The following is an 11,480-nucleotide window of genomic DNA, read 5'->3' as shown; positions in this document are numbered from 1 at the left end:
GCCTTCATCCGGATCTTCATGTTTCAGGTTTAACATCTTTATTCTTCCTGCAGGAAACGGTTTCAGATCTCAGTTTGAAGCAACAAAAACATAAATCCGCTGACGTTCTGAGTGAAACATGCCCCTCTTGCCATCGTTCTGCAACATGTAGCTGATAAGCCTCCACTGTCCAAGATGTGGCCGAGGGAGGCTGAATCCAAACAGGTCCAAGGAGCACATCATGTTTGTTCAGCCTGATGAAACAAAGTCTTTTCTCCTGGTTGTAGGGCAAACAGATGACGTTCCCCAACCCAATCTGCTCCCTGCATTTTTAAAAGCTGCATGGGCTCAGCTGCTTTTAATCTGATTATTCCTCAGCTTATACTTGGAAAAATCCAACTGGTAATGGAAGAAAAACAAAGACCAGACACAGAAAAGGTGCATATAAAAGACACCAGTGTGAGGAACAACTCACGAAACTCAAAAAAATGTGCAAAACTTCAAAGGCATAAATAACTTTTGACTATGAAAAAATCCAAAAGTTGAAAATTCTCAGCTTTTCAAGCTCAGAAATATCCAAGTTTTTTCTGAAAGTTTTCTTAGATTGTTCTCAATTTGAGTTTTTTTTCTTGGAAATTTTCCACATTTCAAGCTCAGACATTTGCGAGTTTTTTTTCTAAAAAATTTCAAAGATTAACATAAAAATCCAATGACTCCAACATGACATTGTACTATAGAGTTTCATTTCATATGATCTAATAAGATTTAAAAGTCCAGAAAAACGTAACAACCCAAGAAGTGAACCTTGTGGCTCTCCATAAATAACTGTGATGTGAAGAAGTGTAAAATTTGCAAACTGAAAACTGATAATTATTTAAATCAACCTGCTGCCTGGACTCCAAAATGTTCAAATGTATGTGGAAAAATCCCACAGAGGTCATTCTTCTGGAACGGGGAGCAAAAACAAGAGATTCTCCCGGCTGTCTAAATAATCTGGACCACCTCCGATTTTTACACCAGCATGACTCAGCAGCTCAGACCTCTCTAAGGTTTCTGTATCTGCTCTCCAAAGACATGTGACCAGCCTGTTAACTCTTTGTCCCTCAAATCTGTCCATATGGGCAATCATGCATGTGTAAATATTGTTGGGTTCAGAGAGCAGGATGGGTCTTTTTTATGTGTAGAGGTTAAATCAATAGTGTATATTCTGTATGAAGAGACCCGACTGTTACTGGACTTTGTTGTGTGTGAAGAGTGAAGGTACCAGAGGGGAGGGGGTGGACAACGGGCTTATTTCTCTGAACGCCGACTGTAAGCCTTTGTCTTTTGTTCCTGGCTGCACAAGATGAGAACAGTGCTGTTCGTTGTTTTCCTGCTCCCTGTGCTGATGGTGATGGCACAGCCAGCACCAGGTAGGAAAAGTATTTCAACTTTTAATTGTGCCTCTTTTCTCAGTCTGTAAAGTCAGACATGTTGTTTCTGCTACTGGATAAAAAGATTTTTGAAACCTGAAAATGAAAACAGCCTGTAAAGCTGGAGACCTGTAGCTAAGAGTGACAATAGGTTGAGGAAAACTTTTACAAATAATTTTTAAAGCGTAAAGGTTCCCTCAGAAAAATGTCTATGGAGCTTTTAATGTATTAAGGCCACTGTTAATCAGGCATAAAGTATTTAAAACAAGGAAAAAAGCTGCAGAACCAACAAATATAGGAGTTTATTTTTATCTGCTGCTACTATCATTTTAAATACATCTTGCTGCCTGTTGTATCAGTTAATAGTTATGTCTTTACTATAATTATTTTTTGTCATATATATATATTTTTAAAGGTTCTGTTGGCTCTAGTGGCCTTTATTTGAAGGGAAGGAGAGGGAAGACATGCAGAGAATGTCACCAGGCTGGGAATTGAACCTGCAACCACCAGGATGATGACTAGGGCCTCAGTATGTGGGTTGTGCTTTGCCCCTGTGCCACCACAGCACCCCTTTTATGTCATATTTTACTGTATTAAGTGTTGGTGAATAATTTTCTGTTGGCTGTACAACATGTCATATCCTGAGAATAATAAAAATACCTTAAGGCATTTTTTAAAGGCTTTGAATAATAAGGAGTAGTATAGTCCTACGAGGGGGGTGGTTGTTTTTATTCCTTTATTATTCATATTGCACTTTAATTGCATTTTAATAGATGTGGTCTTATAATTTGCTGCTGTTTTTGAAAGAAAGATCTTTATCGCAATGAGACAAAGATCACAAATAAGCAATAAAGTTTAATCCAAAAAGATTTTGAAACTTAAAAAAAAAACAACCTCAAATGTAAAAGGTAGTTTTGATATTTCAAAAATACTTTTTTGTTTGTTAATGTTCAACATTTTGTTTCGTCCCATAATATTTTACAAAGTTGGAACTTGTGCAGTTTCTTAGGATAGGCCACATGTTTTCTGTAGGATTTAGTTATAGGGTCAAAGGCGGCCATTTTGAATCTGATGAATCAATTCTGTCATTTTAAAAACTTTTTGGAGGCCATTTTCTCTGTGATACTTTACCAGTACGAGACAACCAAACCAAATTTTACATTTTTGAAAAGAGTAACTGATTAAATAAAGCAGAGAAACTATCTGTAATATCCTGTCTCTGTTCTCATTAGGGAGCAGCGAACTTGTGGTTTCTTTGAAAAGTGGCCAAATCAGAGGAGAATATGTGACTGTAAAAGGCACAGAGAGGAGGGTGAAGCGGTACCTGGGGATTCCCTTCGCCAAGCCACCTGTAGGGCCCCTCCGGATGGCGGCCCCAGAGAGCCCGGAGCCCTGGGAGGGGGAAAGAGACGGCACACAGCAGCCTCCCATGTAACAACCCCAAACCACTAAACAAATCAGCGTTGTCCCAGGGACTCTTGTTCATGTCTGCTTTCTGGTGTCCATCTGTGCTCAGGTGCGTCCAGGATCAAGAAGTAGTCGTAAATTTTTCCATAGCCATGTCTATGGACTTCACGGTGCCAGAGGTTTCAGAGGACTGTCTGTATCTAAACGTCTACACTCCAGCTGAAGCCGCGCCAGAAGTTAAGCTGCCGGTGAGTTGAACAGCTGCAGAGATCAACAGAGATAAACAAAGAAACAGTGAACCAGGAGTACCTTGTTAAAATACACTCACAAAAAACCCAACTAGAGATAAAGAATTGAGCAAAGAGTACTTTCTGTGAAGGAGAGCACAGAAAGTTTAAAGCAAATGCTGATGCCTCCATTCAGTACAGAGACACAGCTAAACACAGAAACACTGAGGCTGGAGTATTTGGTTAAAATGTTCTTGTAAGAGACATGGGGAACCAAAGTGTGCTTTCTATAGGAAAGAAAAGAAAGTACACACAGTTGATGGTGGGATACCCTCTATCAATGAATATCTAGGATAGAGACATAGCTAAACAGAGTAACACTGGATTACTTTGTTAAAACACCCAACTAGAGGTAAAGAATTGAGCAAAGAATACTTTCTGTAGATCAGAAAGGAAAGTACACAAAGTAGATGTCAGGAAAATATTTGTCATTGCCTAAATCCAGGAAAGAGACCCAGCTAAACAGACAGGACTGAGCAAAGAGTACTTTCTGGGAAAAAGAGAGAGTATATGCAAAATTAACAGAAGAAAACCCTGTCAGTGACTCCAGGAAAAAATCATTGCTAACCACACAAAGGGTACTTTCTGTAGGAAAGAAACAAGAGAGTACACATAGTTAATGATGGGAAATCCCAAAACCATGAGAACTTTCTAAGGAAAGAAAAACGAGGAAAATTAGCATTGAAAAACAAGCAATTAGCAATGCAATTGTTTTCTGCTGCTTTAAACCTTTCAATGTTTCAATGTGTAGTGTGTAAATACTGATTATGCAATTACATTTTCACTGAGTTCAACCAATGTGGATGTGTAAACATAAATATCGACCTCAGTCTGGGCTGAGTCTGTGTGTACAGTGTGGGCTATAAACTGTAGTTCCTGTATCCAAAGGTCAGCTGACACCGTCAGGCTCTTGTGTTGCGATTCAGGTGATGGTGTGGATCCATGGAGGAGGTCTGGTTATGGGTGCTGCCTCCCAGTACGATGGTTCCTCATTAACTGCATATGAAAACATTGTGACCGTCATTATCCAGTACCGTCTCGGCATCCTGGGATTCTTGAGGTAAGAAACTTCTGATGTTCAGATGTTGTCCAAATGATTGCCGAAATCAAGAACTTTCCTCCTTTTGAAGCACTGGAGATGAACACGCCAAGGGGAACTGGGGTTTGTTGGATCAGCTGGCTGCTCTCAGGTGGGTGCAGGAAAACATTGAGGCCTTTGGCGGCGATCCACAATCCGTCACAATCGCTGGGGAGTCTGCAGGAGCCATCAGCGCATCCATACTGGTAAAGAAAAATCATTCTGGGGGAATGGAAGAGATCACCCACTTTTAAAAACTGTTTTATGTTGGATATTTATGACTCCATTCCTCCTGATAACTTACAGAATGTGTCTTTCTGCACAGACTCTGTCTCCCCTGTCAAAAGGACTTTTCCACAAGGCAATCTTTCAAAGTGGAGTTGCAACTCTTGGGACCTATACTTCTGATCAGCCTCTTCTTCAGGCCCACGTATGTTTGAATGTGTTTATACTCACTCCTAAGGTGAATGTCTCCATGATTTATTCTTTTGGACTTGCTCTCTGCATGTCCCACTGGCAGGAAACAATGGCAAAGGAAAAACTCACAAGGGAAGAGAGGAGAGTCCTGTAGCTTTAAGATGTAACCAGGCTCAAACATCAGAATCTAATTTCAGTTACCTAATCAGCATGCAGTCAGGATGGATGGATGGATGGATGGACCAACAGATGGATGAGTGAATGGATCAATTTAAGGACAGATTGACCGTTGGTCAGTCTGGATGGATGGATGGATGGACCAATGAAAGAATGGATGGATGGTCTCACGTTTCCATCCTTCCATCCATGTTGATCTAGTCCCATTTTTCTAAATAAATAAATTAGAAATGGCTGAAGACTTTTACACACTTATCTGGTATTTGCCTCATGTTGGTCCAGTGTGACTCTACGCTTTTCGATGTTTTTAATGATCTCATTTCCTGTCTTATTGGCAGATTGTTGCCAACCTTACTGGATGTTGCATCTGCAGCACAGAAGAACTGGTCCGGTGCCTCCGAGGGAAAACTCAAGATGAATTCATTTCTGTAGCCAAACAGGTAAAAGCACCTTTAAAGACACTGTGGCTCTCCACCTGTGTTCTGTAATGTGGTTATTTTAGGGATTGTAAACTAATAACTTGTTCTTATTTCAATTAAATATTTAAATTAAATAAACTAAATTAAATATTTAATTTATTTTATATTCACACTGCATTATATGTTTAATTATTTATTTCACATTTCCCTTCCTGTAATCTCCATTCATATAGAAGCTGACTCAAAAATTGCTGCCTGTTAGCTGTAATACTTAAGATTTCCACCAGATGGCGGAAGTCAGGAGGATTTCTTGTAGCAGGTTTTTCAGGAAAGCGCCTCTACTATTAGGAAGATGTAGAAATATTGAAAACACTCATTTCAAGTTTGACATTACAGAATTAAGAGTATACTGATTGTAGGGAACTTTGTCGCTGACCACCATCTTGGTAGGCATCTGTAACAAACTGCCATGACAGCTGGAATGCAGTTGACAACAATGCACAAGTCTCTTGTGCATTGATCAAGAGCAGAGTTGGGTGGTAAATAGTTACATTTACTCAGTTACATTTACTTGAGTAACTTTTTGAAAAAAAAATTACTTTTATCTACACTTTGCACTGCGTTTGCCTACCAATATGGAGGTTCAGTGGCCTCGAATCTGAACTTCCAGTTCAGATTTGAGGGAACTTGTGTATTCCTTTCTGGCTGTGAGAAATTGTTGGGTTTTATGTTTGGAGTCTTTTTTCTTGCTTCTGTAACCTTCACATGCACAATGTTTTGTGTTTTGTGTGCAGAGCAAAATTATTCTCGGAGCCGCTGTGGACGGCGAATTCCTTCCCGGCACCGCTGACGTTCTTCTGCAGAGGAAAGAAGTTCTGAACGTCCCAGTGATGATGGGAGTCACCAACCATGAGTTTGGCTGGATTTTGCCTCAGGTGGCACTAAATTTTCAGCAATGACGCATTCCAGGTGTTTCTGTTTGACGTTGAAGTATTCTGGTTTGTTCTCCTTTGGTGGATCGCAGGCCTTCGGTCCTCCTGGCTGGGAGAAAGGCATGAACAGGGAGACGGTGCTGGCGGTGGTCCACATGTTTAATCCTAAAGGGGTGAGTTGGTGAGAACTGCTTAAATAAAGTAAGAATCAGAGGTTTTTTTTTGTTTTGTTTGATGACCAAACTCATAAACAAGACAAATTTTGTCTAGTTTCTACAAAATATCTTAGTACACTTAAATTATATTAAGACCACTGAAAAAAGAACTGAGACTTTGTTTTCAGAATTCTGACTTTAATCTCAGAATTCTGAATTTTGAGCTCAGAAAATTAACATCAAAATTCTGAGATTTAAGTGAAAATTCTTCTTTTTTCATTGGCCCTAATCCTTTTCCATATAAAACAGTCTACAAGTAACTTTTCAGCAAGATACAGGAACTTGTTTTAAGTTGATAATTCCTTAACATTGATGAAAAAGTCCTAGACCACTGTCAGATTATTTCACCTATAACATTGGAAAATATCTCATTGTAAGTGGAAAACCCCAAATTAGGGCATCCAAAGAACTCTAAACATGATTATGAACCTCTGTCTGTGTTTCAGGCCACCTCTGCAGCCAACAATCTCATCATGGATGAGTATCTGAAAGATGCAAAAACCCCAGAGGACATCCGAGACGCCTTCACGGAGGTCATCGGAGACCTGCTGATGGCGCTGCCCACCATCCAGGTGGCCGGATACCACACAGGTCAGAAACAAAGATGACTGACCCACTGTGCTCTGGTCTGCATCTCTGCTCACACCTGTTCTTCCTGGCTCCAGACGCTGGCGCTCCAGTGTACATGTATGAGTTTGTGTACGTTACGGATCGACCCACACCCAACAGGCCGAGCTTTGTGAAGGCGGACCACGCTGATGACGTTGGGTTCATGTTCGGAGCTTGTTTCTGGAACGGACACATCAGAATTAATGGTTGGTATACAAGCTTTACAATGACGATTTCAGACGTCTTTTAGTTGAGTGTATCTCCGGGGTCATTCAGTTCCAGTTGGTAGCAATGTTGACTTTCAATAGGAAAGTAAAGAAAAAAAAAACATTTTCATTGATGGAAATAAAATGGAGATTTTGCAAGAAGAGGAAATATAATGAGTGTTCACAAAACTAACTTCAAACTAGATTAGTAGAGAAAATGTACTTGGATTTAGTTTGTGTCATTCATTACACTTCAAAAATATAAAATCTTTTGGTCAGACAAAGTATTTTTGTCTGATTTCCTGAACAAATATTGTAGTACACTTGAAATAAGAAACAAAAACTAACTTACAAATAACTTTTCAGCAAGATATTGGAGCTTATTTGAAGTAAATAATTCCTTAATATTGATGAAAAGGTATTAGTTCCACTGTCAGATTAGTTCACTATGAACATGTGGAAAATGTTTTATACATTAAATAAGTTGTACTTTTTCACAAATATTAAGAAATTGTTTAACAGCTTAAAAGCTTTATTAGTTTTGTCTTATCTTAAGTGTACTAGAAACTAGATTAAATAACTGATTTTATGTTTTTGCAGTGTAGAATGAAATCTTGTCTCCGATTGTTGTTTTTCTTGCTGTGCCGCATTATGTCTGCAGATGTTAGGAATGTAAGTCAAGTCATCTTCCATTCACAACTAGCATTATGTCTGCAAAAATCAGGAGGAAGCACCAGAGTCCAATTTGGGATTAGTTTGAATATAAATCCATTCCCACCAGGCGTGTTTAATTTGCTTTAATCCAACTTTAGTCAGTTGGTCTAGAAAGTCAGTTTTTTTAATAATAAAACTCTTTCTTTTTTTTCTAGGGTTTTCTAGGATTTTGTTATGCAACTCTCTGAAGTGTTTAAACTTTCTGCTGAATAGTGTGGATGTGTTAATCCAATGCTCCCTCAAAGCAGTAATTATCTGAAAAGCAAACTTCATTCTGTGGTCAAACTCTTCTTTTTCCATCTTCAGTCAACTGCACCGTTGAGGATGAGAGGTTTTCCAGGACCATGATGTCTTACTGGGGCAGTTTTGCCAGAACTGGGTAAGAAGTGAACATTTGGCAAAGTAAATAAATAACATCCATAACTCTGAAGATGCAGAAAGATTCTCGTCTCGGGGGTTTTGCATACAGCTGGATTTTTGAGACTAAATCTGAATAAAGAGCTCCTCTGTAGATATATAAGTACTGTATTTGCATTTTACTGAGAAATTTGCAGATTTAGTTCATGTTTAATTAATAATGACTTGTGTAATATCTCCTTCAGTCTCAAAAAACTGACCACTTAACAAATGCTCATCAACTTCTTGAATACTTTATGAAGATTTTAGTATACAAATATTTTTTCAGTTATTTGTTTAAAATGAATACATTTCTGCCAAAAAACTCAAAACTTTCTAGAAAAATCAAGAAAATTTTGGAATCTGAAAAGTCAAAAATTTGCTAGAAAAAACTGAGAAATTTTTAGATTAATTTCTCAGTTTTCAATTTTTTTTTCTAGAATTTTGTAAAAAAAAATTCTTAGTTTCAAACGTTAAAAAAATGCTAGAAAAAAAAATCTAATTTTGGGATTAATCTCATGAATTTTCTGGGAAAAACTTTCAAAAATGCAAAATGTTACATTTTTGAAACAGAAACTTCCTTTTTTATACTCTCCAAGATTATTCTCAAAATTTAAAAAATTTTTTCTAGCAATTAAGTTTCAAACTCAGAAACTGAATTGTTTGTTCTAAAAAAAAATTCTGATTAATCTCCAAATTTGATTTTTTTTTTGGCGGGAATTTGTTCCTGTTCTTCCCCCGCCCCCTCCCCTTTCTTCAATGAATATGACGTCATAATGAACACATCAAACTGAAAAAGCTGCGGGTTTTTGGTAGTGAACTGTACCCTCAATAGTCACTAGAGGGCGTCCTAAGCAACCAAAAGAAGTGGAAGGAGATTTGTACATTTAATGGAAGAAAAGCCGTGTTTTCTACAGAAAATAAAACAATGAATTTGAAAGCTTCTTCTTTGTTTCACATGTAAATATCCAGATTGTTTATCTCTGCTTCTGTCTGCCTTGTTTGCATTTGTCCCCAGCTCTCCTAATGGCGCTGGTCTGGTGAACTGGCCGCTGTATGACAGGCAGAAGCAGGAGTACATGGAGCTGGGTCAGACCCAGACTGTGAAGCAGAAACTGAAGAAGGACAGGGTCCATTTTATCACCGCCACCCTCCCTCAGAAGCTGCACCAGATGGCAGCAGCAGCTGCTAAAGCTGCAAACTGAGCATCGAGTTGTTTTATTTTTAGTTCAGGTTTTTAATAATACTGATAATACAGGTAATGGTGATCACTCCCTGCAACATATGGACTCCTTTTTTTAGTCTTTTGATTCAGGCTGCTTTTCAAACTGGATGTAATTAAATTAAATGTCCTCATTCATGTCATGTATTTGTTGTTTCGCTCTTATTTTCCTACATTAGATAAAAGCAGGATGCATAAATAAAACATAACATCTTTATCAGAGTTGCTTGATTCATGAAGAAAGTTTCTGCACAATGTTTCTTTCAAACTCTGGGCGATTAGATTGATAGAGACTTCTAGCCCAGAAACTGAAGCTCCAAACAATTGCCATAAAGCAGGGATGTCCAAAGTGTTGCCAGGGGGCCATTTGTGGCCCTCAAAATTATTTTGTTTGGCCCGTGACCACAAGTCAAGAAAGGTTAAAAATGTGGCTATCAAAATTGTTCCAAATGGTGACAGGGAAAAAAAAAACTCAGAAAGATGACAAAAGCGGGTAATTCACCATCATGAAGATTTCATTCAGATTTCAAACATACCAGTTCTTCTATAACTTTAAATCATTCTATATTTTTAAATTCCCTTTTAAACTCTAAGCTATTGCCTAGTTNTAAATAACATCCATAACTCTGAAGATGCAGAAAGATTCTCGTCTCGGGGATTTTGCATACAGCTGGATTTTTGAGACTAAATCTCAAAAATCCAAAGTAAATAAATAACATCTGTCAAGTGTCCTATAATTTTATGGCTTCCTACACTTGAAAAGGAGGACTTGAAGACTTCAGGAATTCACTCAATCTTTTTTATTTTCACCAATGAGTGAGAACCAATGAACAGGTGAAAAACCTACAAAACACATACAAAATATTTTAACATACATTTTAGACATTTGGTTCAAAGTTAATTTATCTTAATGACTAATTCCATTTTTAACCTTAAACATACATTTCTTTTACGATTTTAACCATAAATTCCAGTATTAAATTATTAAATTCCATGTCTGGTTGAATTTGAATCAAACAAATCCAAACATTTTAGAATTACATTTTTTTTTCTTTTTCTTAGGACATAAGTTTTTACATTAGATATCTTAACATACATTTAGTGGAACCAAACTGTAAAAACTAGCAGTGCAAACTGTTACTTCAATTCTTCATTTCATTTCTCAAATGTGAAACTACAGTCAAATTACATTCAATTGAGCCCAGTTAGTGGCTTACCGGTAGTGATGGGCTACCTGAATCCAGGGGGCGTGGCCGATGAAGCCCCGCTTCGAGGCTTGTACCGAGTAAAAGGGGGCGTGGCCGATGAAGCCCCGCTTCGAGGCTTGTGTCGTCTTGCACAATATATATCAGTCTTGCACAGCAGAAACGGATTTAAACTTGTTGCAGAACTAAAATTCAACATGTAGCCAAATATGAGGGTTACAAATAATTGTAATTAAAACATATGACAAATATGGTTTCATTGATTATCCTGTTACTAAACATGAGTTTGATGAAAACTTTGACAATATTGCATTTAGTAATTTTTGGAAGTATGATCCAACTGAGTGACAAGACTGTTACAGTTTCACCAGCAGATGTCACTATAGAGCAATGAATGAAGCATCCAGTAACGAACCTTTTTGCAAAGTAAAGGGCTGGAAAGCTTCATTGCTTCATGAGGCTTCATTTGCCCATCTCTACTTACCGGTAGTCCTTATAAGTCCTTTTCCATGAAATGCTGCTTTGGAGGCTGTGGTTGCCTTCCTCAGCTCTGTTGCAAAACCAGTAAAGTGGTTGGTGGATTCCTTATATTACCTGAGTTGAGGGCGCTGCTGATTGGGCCAGATTTCTTTCACCTGCTGAGAAATGCTGCAGAGTGGCATACTAATGTGTGTGTGTGTGTGTGTGTGTGTGTGTGTGTGTGCGCACACAAATGTCTATTCATACACCCACATCTGAATTAATAAGCAGATCTGCGCAACAACATCCATAACTCTGAAGATGCAGAAAGATTCTCGTCTCGGGG

General features: G+C 38.2%; 1 protein-coding gene across 1 annotated transcript; it reads left to right on the top strand.

Annotated features, from left to right (window-relative positions):
• Positions 1–1,140: 1,140 nt before the first annotated feature.
• On the top strand, positions 1,141–9,687 carry LOC103148671 (carboxylesterase 5A-like). Its single transcript, XM_007567544.2, has 13 exons — positions 1,141–1,391; positions 2,624–2,822; positions 2,908–3,046; positions 4,012–4,145; positions 4,216–4,369; positions 4,489–4,593; positions 5,096–5,197; positions 5,971–6,111; positions 6,201–6,281; positions 6,770–6,914; positions 6,989–7,138; positions 8,159–8,231; positions 9,267–9,687. Exons 1-13 carry the CDS (start codon positions 1,325–1,327, stop codon positions 9,451–9,453), a joined length of 1,677 nt encoding a protein of 558 aa, XP_007567606.1. The 5' UTR covers positions 1,141–1,324; the 3' UTR covers positions 9,454–9,687.
• Positions 9,688–11,480: the final 1,793 nt, after the last annotated feature.

This window comes from Poecilia formosa, unplaced genomic scaffold, assembly GCF_000485575.1.
Source record: "Poecilia formosa unplaced genomic scaffold, Poecilia_formosa-5.1.2 Scaffold209, whole genome shotgun sequence".
NCBI classification, from domain to species: Eukaryota; Metazoa; Chordata; class Actinopteri; order Cyprinodontiformes; family Poeciliidae; genus Poecilia; species Poecilia formosa.
This window is presented reverse-complemented; position numbering and strand designations above follow the sequence as displayed.

Coding starts and splice junctions, on each gene's coding strand:
- LOC103148671 (XM_007567544.2), top strand. CDS start 1,325: ATGAGAACAGTGCTGTTCGTTGTTTTCCTGCTCCCTGTGCTGATGGTG. Junction 4,594..5,095: donor AGCCTCTTCTTCAGGCCCAC/GTATGTTTGAAT, acceptor TCTTATTGGCAG/ATTGTTGCCAACCTTACTGG. Junction 7,139..8,158: donor CGGACACATCAGAATTAATG/GTTGGTATACAA, acceptor TTCCATCTTCAG/TCAACTGCACCGTTGAGGAT.